General features: G+C 42.2%; 1 protein-coding gene and 1 long non-coding RNA gene across 2 annotated transcripts in view; one reads left to right on the top strand and one right to left on the bottom strand.

The window, feature by feature from the left end:
* ARHGAP20 (Rho GTPase activating protein 20) overlaps window positions 1-4,720 on the top strand; it is a 101,284-nt gene extending 96,564 nt beyond the window's left edge. The window contains exon 14 of the mRNA XM_029915020.1: window positions 452-4,720. Coding sequence (XP_029770880.1) covers window positions 452-2,310 — 1,859 coding nt within the window. The 3' untranslated portion in view covers window positions 2,311-4,720. The remainder of the gene's footprint in view (window positions 1-451) is intronic.
* LOC115272020 lies at window positions 2,937-22,517 on the bottom strand. The gene is made up of 3 exons (XR_003900196.1): window positions 22,488-22,517; window positions 21,704-21,850; window positions 2,937-3,027 (listed from the first exon to the last, which is right to left on the bottom strand). It is a non-coding gene; the product is annotated as an uncharacterized LOC115272020 (long non-coding RNA).
* Window positions 22,518-22,568: the final 51 nt, after the last annotated feature.

The following is a 22,568-nucleotide window of genomic DNA, read 5'->3' as shown; positions in this document are numbered from 1 at the left end:
CTTCAACTATAAATATAGGTAACTATAATGTCTAACCTTTATGGTTGTTGCGAAGGTTAGGTAAGGTAGTGAATGGTAAAGAGTTTTGGTTAGTGAGTGATTTCTCTGAGACTAAATCGTGTGCACTCACCAGCAGCTCCTGAACCCGGATATACCCGGCATTAATTCCTTCATCTTTTTTACCATTTTTTGGTATTACAACATGTCCTCATTGCTTTGAGAAAATCTTAATTAAGAAAGCCTGTTTCTTCAGGAACTGAGTTAAATTTAGTATAATCTAACATTTTTTTTAATTCCGAGAAGACAGTGAAAGATCCTTTCTTTCTTGAGAGTATGAATTTGAACCATCTCTATGAAAGGAGAATTAAATTAAGTACCATAGATTTTTTTTCTAAGGCAGCATGCAATTTCAGTAAGTAAAAATGTTAATTATGGTTTGACTTTTTGACAGATATCTCTTGCTTCCAACTGAACGACTCCTCCTATGACAGCTTGGAAAATGAGCTAAATGAGGATGTTGATGCTCCTTGTAGTGACTTGGTGAAGAAACTTGGGCAGGGTAGCAGAAGCATGGACTCTGTGTTGACCCTCAGTGACTATGACCTCGACCAGCCTGAGGTGGAAGGCCTCTTAACCCTGAGCGACTTTGATTTAGACCGTTCTAAAGATGAAGACGTTCACATGGAACGGCCTCTTGAACCCAAGCCGGTGGACATCACGGTCGTGTACACAAAGGTGCCACTGCGGGGTCAGGCCCGGGCCCCGTCGTCAGGCCTGAGCACTCCCAGCTGCCTGCCCACGGCTGCTGCAGGGGCTCCAAAAAGCCTGCGGAGACACCGACGCTGCTCAGAACCCAGCATCGATTATCTAGATTCCACGCTTTCCTATCTCAGGGAATTTTATCAGAAAAAACTACGCAAGTCCAGCTGTGATGCAATTCTCTCACAAAAAGATGAGGATTATCTGAAGCAGAATCAACCCCTCCAGGAAGAGGGTAAGACATGTTTTAAACAGAGTTTAGTCGCAGGCACTGATAGCAAGAAAAATGCCACTAATAAAAATGTTAAGAAGAAGAGCTTGTCTGGTAATGAAGGAAATCACGTGAAACTCTTTTCTAAATCCAAGCCAGTGGCCATCTCTGTGGCATCTTACAGTCACATGTCGTCTCAGAACCATCCCGGGAGCCAGCCCTTTGGTACAGACACACCCGGATATTCCCCGCTGCACACAGCCGACGCCCTCAAGGGCTCGCGGAGGCACCGGCGCTGCTCAGAGCCCAGCATGGACGACCAGCACTGCAAACTGACCTATCTCAGGGGGGTTTATTCAAAGAAACAGCACAAAGCCAGCTGTGGAGCCGGTCTCTTGCATGGAGAGGAAGATTATCTGGAGCGGCACAAGTCTTTGCAAATGGAGGGGCAGAAGCTCATTAATCAGAGTTTGGTCATGGGGATTGAGGTGGGCAAGAGCAGTAGCACAAACCAGAACACCGAGAAGGGTTTACCCCCCAGGCTAAACCTCTACCCTCGGACTAGCTACTCCAGCTTGTCCTCCCCAGGCACTTCCCCCTCTGGCTCGTCGGTGAGCTCCCAAGACAGCGCTTTTTCTCAGATTTCGGAACACTCTGTGTTTACCCCCACGGAAACTTCCTCTCCAATAGATTGCACTTTTCAAGCTCAAAGAAAACAGGAAGAGCTTGCTTCTGATTTTAGCAATTCCAGCCTCATTTCTGCAACTCCTGGTCCCTCATCAGGGCCTGCCAGCAGCCACCTGGCATATACAAAAAAGGATGTTGTAGACTGGCACTCACAAATACACTCCGTAACTCTTCACCCAAGCACATGGTTGAGAAATGGTGTGGCCAGTTTGAAAAACTGGTCCCTCAAAAAGAAGGCAAGGGCATCCAGACCAGAGGAAAAGAAAGTAAGTTCTCTAAAAGGACCCATGGAGCCACCTCCATATGCTCCTGGTATTTTAGAAGCCGGCCCACTGCGAGAGAGACAGAAAGACATGCCCCAAAGGGCGACTGAAGGACTTGGAGCTGTGCAGGCAGCCCAGTGGTGCAGCTCTTACCCCAGCCAGGACTCGGAGAAACACTGTAGCTCTCCATTCAGCCTAGTGGAGGATGGACTCAAGCTCTGTGCGAAGTCACACAAGGAAGGAGAGAGTGGTGAGCAGCACTCTCCTGGCACTCTGCCTTGTCAAAGACCCTCACCCAGCTCTTTGACTGTGGATGACGTACCCAGCCCAGACTCGGGGCCTACGGTGGTTTGTGATATTGGGGAGCAACATTTAACCAAAGACATTTAACTATAGTAAGAACATGATGTGTACAAGAACAGAAACTGGGATAATAATGACACAAAGACAAGATTATTATGACCCCTTTGTATAAAACACATGGGATGGGTAGCATAAGGATAATCATTGCTAATATTTGGGACAACAAAAGAATTCTCTTTATTGAGACCATTTGGCAAAAAGTTTAGGCTAAGAAATTTCAGCTCCTAATTATTTGGGAGGCTTTTCCTTTCTAGACCATGGGATTGGTCCTATCATGTGTTTAGAGATACTAGCAGAGGGCCAGAGAAAACATGTCCTGTAGAGGGAACGTGGCCTGCATGAGATGAATTTCCTGAAAAGGCCAGGATATCGTAAGTGAAGAAAAAGACTGGAAACAGGGGGAGGGCACAGAGAAACTTCCGTGTTCTGTGAAATATGTTTAATAACTAAGCAAGAAAATGCTGCTAATCAAAGTATTAAAAAAGAAAGTGTGGTGTCCAATACTGATAGAAACCATGTAAAACGTTTCCCTGAATCCAAGCCAGTAGCCATTTCTGTGACATTCTCTAGTCACATGCCATCACAGGAAGATTCCAGGAGTCAGCCCATTGATGCAGCTAGAATGGAATAAACTAGAATATCTAAGAGCCACAAGTATGATAGTTTATTTGTTGGTTGTGTTGGTTGGTTGATTGTTTTTCCTGTTGGTGTTCTACTGTTCTTCCAAGGCTCCAGGACACAAGGCTGTGAGGAGAAAGAAGGAAATGGTTACCCCTTTCAGTGTCCTCTTCAGAGATGCCAGTGCTAGGAACATGCTCCAGAAATGCAACTTTTCCTATTAGAAGGCAACCTCCTGACCTTATCTACTGCCCTAGCATGGAGGTGAAGACGGCCTCATGAAGCTGCTGCTGGCATGCACTCAAAGGAGGCTCCTCTTCGCTGTGCTGACTAGTGTTTTTCTACCGCCCTGCCCCTTCGATCAGCCAGCCAGAAAGTTACTGATAAGTCATCCTTTTTCTGATGATCACTAGCAGTTGAGAGAACAGTTTTAAAGTTGGCAGTTTATAAAGAGGCACAGAGTGGAATCCCCACCAAAGTAGTAGTCAGGTCTTCTCAGACAGTCACTGGCTTTGGATGTTCTTACCTCTGGAAGGTTTACATACTTTTGTCCCGGAGTATTCATGGTTTACATCCCATTAGTTTATCTCATATCCATCAATGCTTCTCCCTCCTTTTACCTTAGAGGGCATGCCTGTACATCTCCTGGATTATCGCCACAGATTCTCAGGCCTCCTAGCCAGTATGAAGGGATAGAATCAGGAATGGATGTGCATCTCCCTTCATTTCAGCCACTTACAAGAAGTTGCTTAGGAACCATTTAGTCTCTTTAATTCACCATCAGATGGACTTTTCTCTCACAAACTAGCTTATTCCAAACTATTTTTCTTAGCCAGTAGGAAACTTTCATGTCAAATGTTCTTTCCCTGTTGTCCTTACGACTTCTGTGTTCAGTTATGGGGGGAAAATAATGTTTTCTGTAAAGTAGAAGTCCTTTCAGTATTAGCTGTAAGTGCTGCCTACCTTTACTGGACATGGCCCCGTCGGCCCTAAGCATTGTAACTAACTTTCTGAACTCTGTATCCAAAGAGCTCCTTCATGACACTGGCCATCTCAGTCACAGATGTGAAGTAGATTATACCTTATAAACAGCCAGTCCTGTGTTTAGATTCCTGAGCATCCACGTGCACCTTTTGTGGTCTAATATATAAAGGCAACAGGGATTCATCCCCTTACCCTGGAGGGCTTACTACTGTCGGAACTGTAAGATGTGAATGTCTTACGGCTTGGAATGTCTTTCTGAAAGAAATTGTTTCTCCACTTACAGAATAATAGTTCTTTCCTTTTTTTCTTTCGTATGGGTGGGTAGAAAATTATTCACCCAATTTGAAGCATAGAAGAAAATAGATGCTGAGGTTTTCAATAACCATTCCTATTCTCTGTGTCCCCTTAGATACTCCTGTAATACTTCATGTGAATAGTTTGTTAATATTGCTGTAAAGTATTATATTGTATGATTTGAAGGCCGCCTATGTGTCATTTTATTATACTCTGTCAATCTATAATATATTAGACTGATGCTTTATCTAAAATGCTTTGAGTTTGTATAATATATCTTGACAAATTTTACTACCATATGTAATGTAATAAATGTGTATTTTTGTACTTGCAGAAACTGCTGCTAACTTTTAAAGTTGTTTGGTTTTCAAGGCACTGATAATGGATATGTATGAAGTCCATGCTGTCTATTAAATAATAAAAAATATACATTCTGCAGAGTTAACAATCCCGCCAGAGCAGTATTGCCCTTTGTAGAATTGTTAATGAACCCACTTTCTGCTTAACATTGGAGATTTTATAAAATGTGCTTAATATTGAATTGGAACTTTGAACTTTTAGTCATAGACCGTGGTCAGCCTTTCTAGAAAAAGAGGGTGTTTTTTTTTCTTTTTATGTTTGTCTAATCTTATCGTTTACCAAACAAGTCCTGCTTTAGACACCATCATCTTCATTTTCTTAGGCATTGTGTTTTGATTTTGTTCCTAGAATTGGGTATGGTCTGTATTCTCATACCAAAAGAACCATTAGTTTGATCGATTGTAGGGGATCTTCTTCTCTAAATTTGAACCATTCTGCCTCGAATACCCAGTTGACCCCAGACACATCCAGACAATCCAAGATGTCTGGATTCAGGCACCCCAAGAAGTCAGAGCTTCTAAAGTCATGTAAATTTACTAAGTGTTACTAGTCTCTCATGATTTGCTGCATCTTTCCCTTCTCAGAATTCATTGAGGTTCACCCTGTGCACGTTCAACCACCATTTCAAAGAGAATCAAAAATATAAACTACCTTAGTCCAGAAAAAGCAATTTGCCCTAATGGAACACTGAAGACTACCAGCTGCACTGTTGGAAATGGCACTGATTAGATCTGGGTGGCATACAGAGACACTGATGTTAATTTCTCTATAAATTTTACAGGAATACAGATAATTTTGCTTTTAAAAAGAGTCCAGTTGACTAAAACGCTGGATTCAAGGAATTACCTCACGTTGAGTTTTTCTACTTTGCGTGGCATGACACTGAATTTGAAAGGGGTAATGTATCCTTGAAGTACTGGCATATTCTTCCTATTGAAAAGAAACTCTTAAGAATATTATGTATCTTAATCATAATTATGGTAGTAAGTGTTTCATTGATATTTTCCTACCTTGTCATGTTTTAATGGCTTGAGAGGAAGTCTTTATAAACTGCATAGATTAATACAAAGAAAAAATGGAGTAATAAGTTAGCTGTTAACTTTCCTTAATATCTATTCTGGTTCTTAGGATATCTGATAAGCTAAGTTTCCTGCTGAAAGGAAGAGTTGTCTTCTATTCCATGCTGTCCACCCCACGTATGAGTCCTACTCATTTTCTGAGCCACCTGTGAGTATAAATTCTTCATTTTTATTGTTTTGTTTGGTTTTTAAAATACAGTGAGCTCCTTAAGTTTTCATTCTGCATAACATCAGGTGTATGGTAGAATTGGCAGAAGGGGTATAATTTGGAAAATTGTGAAGTCTCAAAGAGACATATACAGAGGATGGTATTAGATGCATAATTGTCCCTAACTTTGTGGAATGTGTGTCTGCCAGAGCACACATATGTATGTATATAGTTCAAGGTATTTTCCCAGCCTGTTTAATTTGTGAGGGCAAAGTAAATATGTTTTCTGGCATTTGATTTTATTTCACATGGCAGTACAAGGTACAGACTCAAAGGGAGGGATTAAAATAGTGTTTATATATAGGTTTGATCCTACATTACATTGGAATCAAATTCAGAACTTCTGGCAGCTTCTTGATCTGCTATGCAGAGTGAATACACTGGTCAAAACCCTGTACTTATAAGGTAGACCCATTTCTAAGCTAGTAAAATGGATAAAGCAATGCTCTGCCAGGTCATAGGGGCTGTGACTGCTGCCGCCTGAGATTTTCAGAATGAAAAGAAACATTTTCTATCTCTGATCAAGAATGAGATGACCGAAAAATAAAAAAAGGTAAAAACAGAGAGCGAGGCAAGCCATAAAGGACTCTCAGATACAGACAACACACTGAGGTGTTCTGGAGGAGTGTAGGGTGGGGGATGGGCACTGAGGAGGGCACTTGTTGGGATGAGCACTGGGTGTTGTATGGAAGTGATGAATCCCTAAATTCTTCTGGAACCAACATTGCACTGTATGTTAACTAACTTAAGTTATATTTTAAAAAAATGAGATGACTGAGAAACAAAATCATCAAAACACGTGAATACGGAGAAGCTAACTTATTGAAGGTACAGTAAATAAATAGAGGAGGAAAGCACTGGATGAGCTCATTAAAGCAAGAAACTAAGTCACAAGGAGTTCAGAGAAAATTGGAAAGAGGGGAAGAGTATGGCTTGTGGGGAGAGGAAGGTGTAGCAAATGATGTAAATGCTATTCAGGTAGTTTAATTTTTATTACCAGATACTCTTCTAGTTCCTAGAGATATAAGGTGAAAAAAGATTGTTTCTGCCCTCAGGAACTTTAAACAACTAAAGAAGAAAGGCTGTGTAGAAGAAAGTTAACTATCCACTGGGCACTTACTGCTGCCTGTGTGCACTGGTAATCGACGCATTCTGTGTATTATTTCATTTAATGCTCACGGTAGCCCTGTGTGGTGGATGCATTCACTTAGGGCATCAGTCTGACTCTTTTTTTCTCACCTTTTCACCTTAAAATAGGGATGATAATAAAACTTCTATAATAGGGGCATCTGGGTGGCTCAGTCTGTTCGGCATCCAGTTCTTGATTTTGCTCACATCATGATCTCCTGGTTTGTGAGACAGAGGCCCACATCAGGCTCTGTACTTACAACATGAAGCCTGCTCAGGATTCCTACACCCCCCTTCCCAGCTCGCTAGCTCTCCCTTTCTCAAATTAGATAAATAAACTTTAAAAAAGAAAAACTTTTTCTGTAATAAAGCAGACAAAAGTTATAGACATGAGAACCAATCCAAACTCTATTAAGGTAAGCAAACACAGCTAGATATCTCTAATATTAAAAAATAATAACCCAATATTGAGACTAATTCAGAAAGCTATGACAAATGTAAAAGTAGTTGGGCTGAAAATTTTTTCCAGAGAAAAAGGTATAGACTTGTGGGCCCCTGTTTCTCCCCACTAAATTCAACTACAAATCCTGGAAACAATACAAAAGACTACCAAAGGAGAACTCTAAATGGTGGTAAGGGGAAGGTGAATTGGTTCAGAAACCTAGGACTGGAGAACCAGCACAATAATTGAGCCTCTTACACATCCTCACCCAATAGAAAAAGGAGACCAAGGCCTGACCTTTCTCAGCCTGACAACAGAAGACCACCCAGATGTGTGCATTTCCCCTGTGATCAGTCAAGAGTCCCTCTGACACCTGCAGGTAAGCCAGACACCTCCAGCAAGTGGAATAGATGTGTACCCTACTAACAGGTGGCCAGGGGAGAGTTACCCTTTCCTGCTTGGCCTGAAATCTCTCTCCCCCAGTGGGAGATACCAGGATGGCCAGGCAACAACAGGAAGAGGAACCCAGTTAGAACAAGCAGCTCGGCCTAGGAAACATCCTTGCCCCAGAAGGCATAAGACTCCCCTCCGCTAGCCTAGACAGTGAGAGAGCCAGATGGCATGGTCAGAAGGCCACCATGAAAGGCACCAAGCCAGGGAATCTAAGGCCCGTGGGACAGAGACTTCTCTGGCTGAGATCAGAGTGGCACCACAGGGTCTAAAAATTAAATGGTCCATGGACCCAAAACCCCTGAATATAGGCCAGGACCTGTGAGGTAATAACAAAAGATCCAACATTTGTATCGTTGGCGTTCCAAAATGAGAGAGCGTAAGGCTGAAACAGTCATTCAGAGAAATGGGGGCTGACAACAGCCCAAATTTGAGGAAAGACAGATCTGCACATTCAAGAAGCTGAATGAAACCCAAACTAGATAAAGCAAAAATATATGTCTTAATTAAATGTTTAGAAACTAAAGACAAAAAAAGTCTTGAAAGCAGACATAAATGACACCTTACCTATCAGGGGACACTTTCAGATTTTTCATCTGAAACCATAGAGACCAAGAGAAAGTGGCACATTTTGTAAGTGCTGAAAGAAAAGATCTGTCAACCCAGAATTCCAGTTTTCCCAGAAAACTATCCTTCATGGATTAAGGGGAAATAAGGGCAGTCTCAGATGATAGGAAACTTAACAAGAGTTTATCACTAACTGCTATAACCTTAAACAAAAAGTGCTAAAAGAAGGAAATTGGGAGCATTAGGAAGGAAAAAAGGAGAACAGAAAGCAGAAGTGAGTACTTGATAGACTAGTCTTCTCATGAGTTTTATAAATCATACTTAATGCTTGAAACAAAAATTGTAGTATCATTTGATGCTCAGGACAGGGGTACCTAGGTGGCCTCAGTCAGTTAAGTGTCTCATTCTTAATTTCAGCTCAGGCCAGATCCCATATTGGGCTCCATGCTGACAGAGCAGAGCCTGCTTGGGATTCTGTCTCCCTCTCTCTCTGCCCTTCCCCCACTTGCATGCACATGCACTCTTTCAAAATAAGAGAACTTTATTTTAAAAAAAAAGGGATACTCAAGACAATGATATTTAAAAGTGGGAAAAATAAAGGGACCTAAATGGATGTGAAGTACTCATACTTTCCTCACAGTGGTAGAATGTTGCTACTAGTGAAATGTGATATGATATATATGTATATTTTAATACTTAACACAACTACAGAAACTATATATTTGGAGAGTCTATCTCTCTAAAACACCATAAGTAAATAATGATGGAATCCTAAACAAATGGTTAACCCACAGAAAGGTAAATAAAAAGAGAAGAACAAGAACCAGAGTAAAAAAAAAAAAAAAATCAAATGTCATACTTTAGGTCTAAAATATCAGGAATTACCTTAATCTCAAATGATCTACATAGGCTAATTAAAAGACAAAGAATGACAGAATGGATTTAAAACAAAACAAAAAACTACCTAACTATATCCTATCTATGAGAAACTTACTTCAAATTTAATGACATATGTAGGTTGAAAGTAAAAGGATAAAAAAGATATGCCATGCAAACATTGATCAAAAGAAAGCAAGGGTGGCTGGATTAAAGGGGTAAGGTAGACTTGAGAGCAAAGAAAAGGGACATTTTATAACCCTGATGGGCTCAGTCTGCCAAGAAGACTTCACAGGCCTAAAATGTGTGTGCACAAACAACAAAGCTTCAAAATAGGTAAAACAAAACCCAACATAATTGAAAGCAAAAATTTAAAAAACCACAATTACAGTTGAAGACTTTAATGCTCCTCTCTCAGCAGATGATAAGCAACCAGACAGAACTCCACCAACGATACAGAACTCATCAGCGCCATGAACCAAAAGTTATAACTGGCAACTATAGAATATTTCCCCCCAAAATAGCAGGATATACATTCTCTTCAATTGCCCATGGAACATAAATCAGAACAGACCATAGCCTGAACCATAAAACATTAACATTTTGAAAGAATGTAAATTATGTTGTGTATGTTTTCTGAACACAATGCAGTCAAACTAGAAATTGATAACAGGAATAGATTCAAACACTTGGAAACAAAAAACACACTTCTAAATAATCTATTGGTGAAAGAGGACTTTCAAAGGAAATTTTTCTAAATCATACAACTAAATGAAAATAACCTGTCAAAATATGTAGGATACCGCTAACAGTGTTGAGGAAAATTTATAACATTGAATACTTACATCATAAAAGGAAAGATCTTAAGTCATTAAGCTAACTTCTTCAAGAAACTAGAAAAATAAGACCAAGACAAGCAGAAGAAAGAAAGTGAGAGGATTAGAATAGAAACCTGTAAAATTGAATATAGGAAAACAATAGAGAAAATCAAAACAAAAAAGTTCATTTAAAAAATTAATAAAGTAGATAAACCTCTACTGAGACTGATGGCAAAAAAAAAAACAAAACCCATAAATCACCACTATCAGAACTAAAGCAGGTACTGTCATAGCTTCTACAGTATTAAGAGGATAATAAAAGAATACTCTGAGCAATTTTTACATTCAGAAATTTGACAATTTAAAAGAGATGGGAAAATTCCTCAAATACCACAAATACCAAGCTTCAACCAAGATAAAAAATCTGACCATTCCTTTAACCATTAAATAAATTGAATTCACAACTTAAAAGTTCCTGAAAATAATAATAAATACATACACACAAGCTAATAAAGAAAAATCTCTAGGCCTAAATGGTTTCATTGGATAATTCTAACAAACCTTTAAAGAAAAATTAACACCAATTTACACACAGTGTTTTCCAGAAAATAGAAGCGAACGCTTTCAATTCATTTATGAGACCACTATTACCAAACAAAGCCAATACGAAAACAGAAAATTGCCGATTGATATCTCTCATGAACTTATATGCCAAAGAAACAAAAATATTAACAAACCCAAAACAGTGACTAAAAAGAATTGTGCAGTATGACCAAGTGGAATTATTTTCCAGGCATGCGGGATCATTTAACGTTTGAAAATCAATGTTTTCTATAAAAAGCTAAAGATGGAGAATCACAATATATCAACACAAAACATTTGACAAAATTTAACTGCCATTTGTGATTTTTGCAGTTCAGCAAATTAGAAGGAAATTATCTCAATGTCTATAAAAAGTCTACAGCTGTCATCATGCTCCATGATGAAAGAGTACTTACTTAGTCCTAAAATTGGGAACAAAGCAAGGATGTCTGTTCTCACTGCTCTTATTATACTACTAGACAGCATAGCCACTGGGATAGGGCAAGAAAAAATTTTTAAAAATACCCAGAGGCACCTGGATGACTAAGTTAGTTAAACATCCTGACTCTTGATTTCAGTTCAGGTCATAGTCTCAGTTTATGAGATTGAGCCTTGCATTGGGGTCTGCACTGACAGTGTAAAGCTTGCATGGGACTCTCTCTCCTCTTTCTCTCTCCTCCCAAATAAATAAATATACTTTTAAAAAAGATACCTAGATTGAAAAAGAAGAAATAAAACTTATTGTAGATGATGTGATTATCCACATAGAAAATTCCAAGGAATCTATGAAAAAAAAAAAAAAACGGAAATCTCCTACAACTAATAACTGAATTGATCAGCGTCACAAGATACAAGATCAACACACAGAAATCCTTTGTACTCATGTATGCTATAAATATGCAGAAACTAAAAATAATACCATTTATAATCACTCAATAAATTTGAAGACTTTAATAAAAACCTAACCAAACATGCATTGGATATGTCTTCTGAAAATTTTTAAAAGTTGACAAAATTCTAATGTGAGAAATAAGACCTTAAATAAATGGAGAAAGATGCAGTGTTCATGAATTGTAAGAATCAACATAGCAAAATGTCATCTCCTCCCAAACTGATATATAGGTTTAATGCAATCCCAACCAAAATCCTGGAAAGAACTGTTACAGACATAGACAAACTTCTTCATTACAAAATGTATGTAAAGGCACAGGCCTTAGAATAGCTAAAACAGTTTTGATAGGCATGAAGTGAGAGGGGTCGCTCTATCCAATATTAAGATATACTGTAAAACTACAGCAATCAAGACTTGGTTTAGAGGGTTGGGCATCAGAAGAGAGCTAAGCTTGGGAAGCCGGTTACTGGGATGGGGACTGAGTGTGCCCGTCACCTGAAAACGTCTTTGACGTTTCCCCGGTTTACCGTCTTGTCCAGAGTGGAATTTCCCAGGACTTTGACATTCTCCCCAGTCCGTGCCTGTGTGTGACTGACCAGGCTGCAGCAAAGGCTTTCTTGGAATCTGAGGGTAAGAAAGATGAAAGGCCAGTGCCGCCTGTCTGTCTGCAATGAGCATATTGCATAATAACTCTCTCTGATCTTTCTTTTGCATGTTCTTGGTTTCTCCACTTCTTCCTTTCAGCTTTGTAATCCAACACCCAGCTGCTGCTTATCTTTGCTGCCTCCACTGACCTCTCAACTCTCCTCTCTCAGATCCACACAGAGAACACAGACCACTCCTGATCTGAAGCCTTAAGAACCTTGTCACTTCCCTTAACACCCTCTGTTTTCTGGACTCATTGTTTCGTGATGCTGTACCCAGGTGAGGGCCATAAACCAAGCCCCTCAACCCTTACCCTGCCTTCATTTCCTCTGTCTTCAATTATAAGGTGTCTTACTCAGACTGCATGTCCTCAGAGACCAGAGACCCCCATCTCAAGGTAAGGAGCAGGACCTAGATTGGAATCTTTGATTTGGAGTTTTGTGGCTCCTCTGTAAACTCAGGAGGTGTGAAAAACAAGACTGTTGGCTTTCTTGGGTAGCTTTTATACTTTGTAAGCTTCTGCTGGAGGATGACAAAGAGCCTGGTACTATCAGGCTACGCCCAAAAGACATGGTATTTTCCATTTGTGGCTCAGCTTCCAGAGTTCCCATGGTTCACGGGGCCCCCCAGGTTTGGCCCGTGGGTAGCTGCATGATGAGTTGTGGCCTGGATGACCCATCTTGACACTCCTGGGTCTGAGGAGTCTAAGCCACCAGCTCAGCAGGGGCTTCATCAGAGTAGGTATTTTCCAAGTATCCCAAACTCGGAAAACAAACCATTCCCATCACCAATTGACAGTGTACTTCGTAAAGAGACTCCCCGCCTGCTTCCTTTACAACTGCCAGGAAGGTGGACTATACCTCAAAGCAAGAAAAGAATTGCCCTCCATACACCTTCTCTCAAAGACTTTGACTGCGATGAACAGGGGCCCCCAGCGGCTTGGGCCTCTCCAAGGTAGGAGTGGAGATTCCCACGTAATTTTCAACATTAAGAAAAGCCAGTTATGAAATCACACAGGCTAATGGCAGTATCACCAGCATCCTTTACTTTTAGTTATAACACGTGAACTTAGAATGTTAACTTTTGGGGAAATAAGATCCATCTCCTGAGGGATTATTTTGGTGGAAAAGGTGTGTTGAAAACGGATGTGCAGGGACCCATAATGAAAGGCAAGGGGAAATGAAAGGAGGGGAAAGGCAAGATGCCTTTGGCGGCTTGCTCAGGAGTTTATTGTGTGCAGCCTCTTCCAGATGCCCCTGTCTTTACACAGAGCCCAGTGCCCAGCACACAGTCCCGGGGGACCGACACACGTGAAGGGGTTTTTTCTGGGAACACAGATAACAGGAGATGGATTTAAGTTTCACAATCCTTCCTTTCTGCCTCTCCCCCAAGAAAGCTGTAAAGGGTTGAGGGGGGAGGAAGAGGGATAAGATAATACAAGCAAGATACTGTACTGGACTAGGGCTGATGATAATAATGGTGGTAGTTACTATGAGACTCATGATTGCTTGTTGAGTGTCTGTAGATTTCAGGGTTTATTTAAATCCTATCATCCAGAGCCCATTATGACGTCAGCTAAGCAAGCATGACTACCCCCATTTTGCAGATGAGTAAATTGGCTTGAGTCTAGACCTCCTGATTACTCAGTAACCTTATTTCTTTCCATAATACCAAGCTACAGGGCTCCTGTACAGCTTAAAGGTGCTACCACTCCCGCCCCACTCCTAATTATTCCAGTCTTTTGGGGCTCCTAGACCTACTATGTTTCCTCTCACAGGAAAATTAGACCACCCAGAACTAATGATAAAAGAAAAAATTGATAGCATCAAAATTAAACATTTCTCCTCTTAAAAAGGCATCTTTAAGAAAATAAACGGAGGTCGCCTGGGTGACTCAGTCAGTTAAGCATCCGACTTCAGCTCAGGTCATGATTTCATGGTTTGTGAGTTCGAGCCCCACATTGGGCTCTGTGCCAACAGCTCAGAGCCCAGAACTTGTTTTGGATTCTGTGCCTCCCTCTCTCTCTGCCTTTACCCCATTCACACTCTGTTTCTCTCTCTCTCAAAAATAAACATTTTTTTAAAAAATTTTTAAAAAGAAAAGAAATGGATAATCCACAGACAGATGGGGAAAATCTACGTAGCCAATACCTGACAAATCTTGGACAAATCAGGAGCAAAAAGATAATGCAATCTATAAAATGGGCAAAAAAATCTGAAAGATATTTCAGCAAAGGAGATACACAAGTGGCAAATAAGCCTGTGAGAAAATGCTCGGCATCATTAGTCATAAGAAAATGCAAATGAAAACCGCAGAGGCAGCACTGCATACCCACTAGCATGGCTAAAGTTTTTAAAGGGACGTCACTAAAGGATGTGGAGCAGCTGGAACCCTCATCCATTGCTGGAGGCATTTATTAAATGCTCCAACCACTTTGGAAACCTACCAGTGTATTATAAACACACATTCACTCTAGATGCTTCCCTAACAATAAGACTGACAGATATTTGTCCACACAAAGAGTTATACACAAATATTCACTGCAGATTAATAAGCCAACGACGGAAGTGTTCAGTGATAGGAGAATGGATAAACAAGCTTTAGCATATTCATGAAGTGGAATCCTACTCCTCACTAGAGAGGAATAAATGACAGACTCCTACAGCAACTTGATAGACTCTCAAACACGCTGTGTTGGGTAAGAGACACAAAAGAGCACATCCTGTATGAGACCACTTATGTGGAGACCAAGAACAGAAAAAATATATATAAACTTACAGTGAAAGAAGTCAGAAACTGGGTGGGAGGGGGTGGAATTGATTTGAGAGGGGATATAAGGCAAATTAGGAGGATAGTGGAGATGTGCTCATATTTTTGAGTAGTGGTTACACAGGTGTCTAAAACTCTCAGAACTCTTCTCTCTGAACTCTTAAGATCTACGTATTTTATTGCATGTTAAGTATATCTCAATAAATCATTTTTTTCAATGGACCCTGCTCGGTTAGCCACAAGGGTTATGGCCTTGCTCCTTGGAGGCCGGTTTCTTCCCCTCTGGCTAAAATCTGAGATCTAAGCTAGTAAAGTCCCCCAGCGCCCTGGGCCTAGCAGGTGAAGGTGATGAAGAGTTTCAGCAAAATAACTCTAACCAAAAGGCCTTCCTGCATAGTGAGGCTGGAAAGGCTGCTTCTCTCTGCCCTGCCCCACCCTCCACCTTCATCTGTTAAAACTCAAAGGGCAAATAACAGAGGCTTTTGCCAGTCATTTCTCACTGTTGTGCAGAAAGGAGTAAAGTACAAGTCTCTGTAGAATGCAGCTGGTACAGTGAGGCCCAGAGTTGCCCATCATAGTGGGGGGAGATACTTCCTTGTTGGCATAGAAGTCAGCTCCAGTGGCAGACTCACTCCTAATTTTAGGGTTCACTGGACCTCACATAGAGATAGATTTTTAAACATCAGGAAGGGATGATAAGAAAGGAGCCTCCAGCCAGATCGGTAAGTTTCTAGACCAAGGATTGGTGGTTTCCCCCGCGGAGGGATATTGGTACTTAAACAACCCATGGGGGTCAGGGAGTGCCTATGCCAGTGAGATCTGGTGGGCTGGAAACCAGTCATATATGGGACAGTCACAAGAATCATGTGCCTTTACCCTGGAGAGGAAGACTCCACAGCTGTGGTGCACTGGGGTGGCTCAGTTAGGTAAGTGCGCAACTTCGGCTCAGGTCATGATCTCACAGTTCATGGGTTCGAGCCCTGTGTCGGGCTCTGTGCTGACAGCTCCTAGCCTGGAGCCTGCTTTGGATTCTGTGTCTCCCTCTCTGTCCCTCCCTTACTCATGCTCTGTTTCTCTCTATCTAAATAATAAATAAACATATAAGAAATACTTAAAAAAAAAATAAGGAAGATTCCACAGCCATTTACTTGAATGGCTGTCTAAAGAAAGAAAAAATAAGGCTTTATGTATCCAAATAGCAAAACTGACTCATGTAGAGCAGTCACAAGAAGCTGGTTTTCGACGTGACATAAAAAGGACCTTTGTAAACAACCAGAGCTTCTTGGCACTCCATTCACACCCACCCATTCAGCCTGTAACTTCTGAGTACCTACTATGTTGTGACCCACCACACTGGATCAGATGCAGACTCGGCCCTGAAAGATGTTCACTGCAGAACAGAGGACAGAGTGTGACTGTAGCTACTGCAGATCCATGGCAGCAGGAGAGGGCTGAGGTGAGAGGGTCACATTAAGAGAGCGAAGGGTTATTTCCAGGTTCGGCAGGACCCTCCATGAGGCTCACCAGTCATTTTGCTCCTCCTCATCTATTCTTTCATCCATTTAATAAACATTCATTGAGCCCTGCCTTGTGTCCCCACAAAGCTGGGGATACAGAGTGGGTATGTCCTACTGCCAAGCGGCAGACAGATCGAGCATATCCGTTGGCGACTGGCACTATGGAGAAACAGGGTTGCTCTGGATCTGTCACTCCCCTCAAGCAATCAGACAGTCCCTCTTCTCCCACTGGTGACTACAGTGACCTCCCACCTCACTAAGAAAATTGCCTCAGCACCCCCCTCCCCCGCACATCCCGACCACCATCACCTCTTTCCGTTCTTAGCTAATTACTTTCTGACTCAGAAAAATTCTACATCCAAGACTGACTCCTCCACTTAAGCTCTTCTCCCGCCTCGAAGGCCGTGCTCCGCCCTGGGTGTCATATGGAGGGGCTGTATCACTGGCTGCTACTTCTCATCATTGCACTCTATGCTAACTAACTTGGGTGTAAATTTTTAAATTAATTAATTTAAAAAAAAAAAAAAAGGCCTTACTCTATCAGTTCTGCCAGCCCCCATGCTCCTTACCTTTTCTCTCCTCATTCATTGGCCTACTTGAAATCCACACATGTGTTCATTCCTTACAGTCCTAAAACAATATTCCTTGGCTGCCCCCAAAGATGGTAGTTTTTAGTCCAGAGCTGGTTGAACCGATTGGTGGCAGTACCTTCCTGAGCCGGGTGGCAAGGGGGAATTCCCCGGATCATGTGTGGACTCACAGAGATCTATCTGATGGGTGGTTATGTTACTACCCATGGTCACAGAAAGCACTAGGTGCTCTGCGTTCTTGATGAGCACCTGTGGGTCTTGTCACACCCTGACTCACCTTCTCTACCTTTGGTGCCAAACTTCTTAAAAGCTCATGTTATACTTCTTGCCTCCACTACTTTACCTCTTTTCTGTTACATCGCCTAGCCCACGATGCTCTTGTGTACTGACCTGCCCCAGCAGAGGACACACAGTGATCACCTAGGTGCCAGTCAGTACACTAGCTCTCCCCTCGTTGTGTTGGATCTCCTGGGAGCATTAATTCTTGGTGCTCTCCAAGGTCATGTCTTCACCCTCTGCTTACCTTTCCATCACTTTTACTCAGCTAGCTTGTCTAGTCCCCTGCCCAGATGGCTGTCCTGAGCCACTGCACTGCCCACTTGGGGCTTGCTGCGCATCACAAACTCTTGGTATCTACAGTAGGCCTCCTTACCCTCTCTCCAAATGCTTCCTCCTCCTGAATGTCATTTCGTAGTTATAGTTGTGCTCACCTTGCAAGCACTTAAGCTGGACTAGTTGAAGTGTTGTTCACCTCTTCCTCTCGTTTACCTTAGACTTCAGATCCATCACACACCCCTTTCTGTCAGTACCACCTTAGGAATATGTCTTGAATTCATGACCTCTTCTGGGTCCTCACTGCCATTTTCTTGGTTCCAGCAGTCATCTCTCTCCTACTATTAAAATGACCTGTTTTTCTCCTTTTCTTCATGCTAACACCGTATCAGTCTAATTCTTGTCTTCCGCCACTAGAATTCTTAAGAGACAAATCTCAGCAGTCTATTCCCTTAGTTAAAAGCCTCTGGAAATTGTCCTTTAACTGGTGAGTGGTTAAACAAACATACTGTGGAATAGTACCCAGCAATGAGAAGAGACAGACTCCTGTTATGTGACACCGTTTGGGTGAATCTGAAGGAAATTATGCTGATTGGAAAAAAAAAAGCCAATTTCAAAGGTTATATACTACATGATTCCACTTATGAAACAAGCATGAAATGTCATGGATGAAGTATGGATTGGTGGTTGCCAAGTACCAGGGATGGGGGGATGGGGATGGCTATAAAACAGTGACACAGGGAAGTCTTTTTTTTTTTTTTTTAACATTTATTCCTTTTTTGAGAGACAGAGACAGAGCACGCACCCGGGAGGGGCAAAGAAAGAGGGAGACCTAGAATCTGAAGCAGGCTCCAGGCTCTGAGCTGTCAGCACAGAGCCCACCATGGGGCTTGAACTCACAAACTGCAAGATCATGACCTGAGCCGAGTCAGACACTTAACTGACTGAACCCCTCAGGTGCCCCGACACAGGGGAGTCTTGGGATTATGGCACAGTTGAGTATCTTGGTTGTGATAGTAGCCACTCAAGGCTATGCCGGTGACCAAATTGCATTGGGCTGTACAATATGCACGGACACAAATGAGTGCATAAAAACTGGTGAAATCTGAATGAGCGCTATGGATTGTATGAGTGTTGGTTCTTCAGTTTTATATCGTGCTGTGGTTGTATAAGATACTAACATCGAGGGAGGCCAGGGGAAGGGTACATGGGACCTCTCTGGACCTTTCTTTACAAACTCCTGGGAATCTATAATTATTTCAAAGCTGTAAGTTAAAAAGTAAATAGATAAATCATTTTTAAAATAAAGTAAAAAGCAAAGAACCTCAACAACTCCCATATTTTAGAGAATAAAATATAAACACCTTTGCTCAACATTCAACATTCTTAACAATGAGCCTCATATCCCATTGCTCCTCTTTTTAGAACCTTCATTTATTCACTCATTCAATAACCATGGGGGACCCATGATGGGCTGGGACACTGAGGATACAATGCTAAGCAAATAGATAAGGCCTCTGCCACCAGAAGCTTCCAGTCTTTTGGGAAAACAGCCAGTCAGGCAAGCAGTTCCACTGACATGGGCAAGTGCTCCAACAGGGAAGTACAAAAGGCTGTCTCAGTTCCTTACCATCCCTCTTCATGGGTGCTGTTCCCTCTACCCAAAATGCCCTTCCCTGTACTAGTGAACCTCTACTGTCAGCTCTTCTATGAAATCTCACTTATTCATTTATTCATTCATTCATTCATTCATTCAGCAAGTATTTACTGAGTACCATCTCTGGGCCAGGCCTTGTTCCATGCCTGTGATGTCCACAGCACAGCCTCTGCCCTCTTGCGGCTGATATTAGTGGGAGAGACACGTGATAAACAGCCAAACAGGAAAAAATGGCAGCAATCAGCTGAAAGAGCAGTTGGAGAGCTGATTTAAGCTGGATGGGTCAGAGGATTCTCACCAATGAGATGATATTGAAACAGATTGCTAAAATGCTACGAAAGAGCAGGGAGCAGTAGTTTAGATAAAAGAAAGGGAAAACCTAGTGCAGTCTTAAGAAGGGAAACTTTTTGGCTTGTTGAAGGAACAGAAGGTTAGTGTGGTACAGCCCAGTGGAAGAGGCAGATCGCGGAGGGAAGGTCCGAGAGGTGGGAAGGGGGCCGTTTTGAAGGGCTTTATGAATCAGAGTGACAAGTTTGGATTTTATTCAAGTATAACAGCAAGGGTCTGGAGGGCTTTAAGTAGGGGGAAGGCATATCTGATGGGCTTTTTTATTTTTTATTTTATTTTTTTTCTTTTTTTAAATTTATTTTTGAGAGATAGAGAGAGACAGCATGAGCAGTGGAGGGTCAGAGAGAGAGAGGGAGACACAGAATCTGAAGCAGGCTCCAGGCTCTGAGCTAGCTGTCAGCACAGAGCCCGACGCGGGGCTCGAACCCACGAACTGTGAGATCATGACCTGAGCCGAAGCCGGACGCTTAACCGACTGAGCCACCCGGGTGCCCCTGATGGGCTTTTTTAAATGATTATTTTGACCACTTTGTGGAGAAGGGAATCTAATAAGGGGGTTGGGCAAGAGAAGAATTAGGTTAGGAGCCAAGAGATGATGGTACTCTTTGGTGGTCCTTGCCGGTCCTCAGTCACGTTACTGTTGTCCCATTTGTTGCTTGGTGTGGGGTCTGTGGTTTCTGTGCCTGCCTTTCTGACTAGATGGTTGCTGACCAAAAAGGTGGACCATCTGTATTTTTCTTCTCGTCTTGCCTACCTAGCTCAGTAGTTTCTTAAATAAAACTGAACTGAAGAGTTATGTCCAGCACAGGAGGAAAGAAAGTGAGTCCGGGAAGACTCTAGAAAGCAAATGGCATTAAGTAGACTGTGAAGGATGGGTAAAATTTGAACAGGTAGGAACAGGAGGAAATAGCCTTCTGGATGAAGGGGACAGCTCAGTGAAAGAAACAAAGATGGGAAAACAGTGTGGATGGAGGAGGGACAGGATACGCTGGTGTGGCAGTCAGCCTGGGGTAATGGCTGGTAGACGAAAACAAGAGAAAATTGGAATGATTGGAAAGATGGGTTGAAGTAAGATTATGGTGGTCCCTAGAAGGTTGAACCAAGGACCTGGTCTTACATTTTGAGAACAAAGGGAGAAACTGTGTAATGTTATTAAGCAGAGGAATGATAAAATTTTGGGCTCAGTCTTAGAAAAAAGCCAGTGGGTGAGAAGGGATAGGAGACCAGAAAAGTATGGGCGGGTGGGAGGTGGGAGGGGGAAGGCAGCTTTCGAGGTAAATGGCAATGAGTGTTACCTTGACCGGCCTTTGTTCCTCCCCACCTGAACCAGTGTGAAAGCCATCATGTCAGGGTTTTTAATCAGTGTAAGGCTTCATAAGGTCATCACAGAAAGTACAGGGAGGGTAAGTCAGGATTGTTTCCGGAGAAGCATGGGCCATTTCATTCCTTCAGTTTCCAGACAGAAACCTAAGTACAGCTGAAGAGGGTTAAGGAAGTTGGAACCCACAGAAGGTGGACCTCGAGGCTGGGAAGCCCCCGGACCAGGCAGAGATTCAGGGCCAGCCTGCCGACTCTGGGTCTGAGCCTTTCTTTTCCCACCGCATCTCCTTCCAAGAATGCAAACGTGTTTTCTTCTCGCGTCACCGGTTTGCCACGCTTCCCAGCTTGTTCCATTGGGTTGGGTTACCCGCTGTGCTGGCTTGTTTTCCCCTGAATGCTTCCAGCTGCTTCCCTCCCTGCCCTCTGCATATGTGCAAGTTCCCTGTCCTGGGGTGTCCTCCTCTCCCGCGATGCTATTCCCAGCCCTGGTGGTGAATACAACTCTGATTTAGCTTCCTCCCTGCCTTCCCTTGCCTGCCATTTGCTACTCCTACTCGTTTCTATTTATGTTTCACTAGCCTCAGCAAGAGGAAAGGAACCAAAATTTAATATTTATTCAGCATTTATTACATACCAGGCATTGTGCTGAACAATTTACATACATATTATAATTCAGCCCTCACAGCAAGTCTATAAAATAGGTATTATTATTGTTTCCACTTACCAGCCGAGGAAGCCGATGTTCAGAGAGCTTCCAAGATTTGCCTGGGGTTATAAAGCTTGAAGCCGCGACTCGACCCAGATCAGTGTGACCCCCAGAGGTCATCTGCAGCACCAAGTACTTTAATAATTGGGGTGTTTTTTTCTTTTTCTAAAACTCACACGAATGATTTCATATCAGGTGTATCCTTGTAGAGCTTGCTATTTTTTATTCAATATTATATATTTCAGATTTATTCATGTTGATAAATTTTCCCTATTTAATAACTATTTCATTTTACAGATATACTAGATTGAAGGAAATAGGGCAAAGTCTGGAGGTAGGTGTGTGGATGTGTTGTGTTATCTGATTTTCTGTACTGCTCGGTACTTATGAGATAGTCCATAATTAAAATTAAAATTGATACGATGACTGCCTACTTGCATCAGTGGCTGGGATGAAGACGTAGAATTCTCACCGATAGTGTCTGCAAGTAACACAAAACTTAGAGAAGCAAGGCCTGTGAACAGCGGTGTGATACTGTGATTTGTACTGAGAAATATATATTTGGTCTTCCACCCCATTCAAGGCACACATCTCCTAAAACCCTTGGAATTTCCAGAGTGAAGAGGGTGGTTAAGGTGTCTTTTGTTATGTTGATGAAGTGGCTTTTGGACCTAAGGGTGAGGGCTGGTTGCCTGGAGAACCAACAGCAGCGATTCAGTCCCGCCCCCTGATTTCTGGGCGGGTAAAGAGGCTGGAGGGAACTCAGTTGCCAATGACTAACAATCTAATTGATTGTGCCTACCTAATGAAGTCTCCAGAAACCCCAAAGGACTAGGCTCAGAGAGCTTCCAGGTGGGCAAATGGGGGAGGTTCTGGGAGCCAC

The sequence above is a fragment of the Suricata suricatta genome, chromosome 11 (assembly GCF_006229205.1).
Source record: "Suricata suricatta isolate VVHF042 chromosome 11, meerkat_22Aug2017_6uvM2_HiC, whole genome shotgun sequence".
NCBI lineage: Eukaryota > Metazoa > Chordata > Mammalia > Carnivora > Herpestidae > Suricata > Suricata suricatta.
Note: the sequence above shows the minus strand (reverse complement) of the source record. Positions and strands in the feature narration are given on the sequence as shown.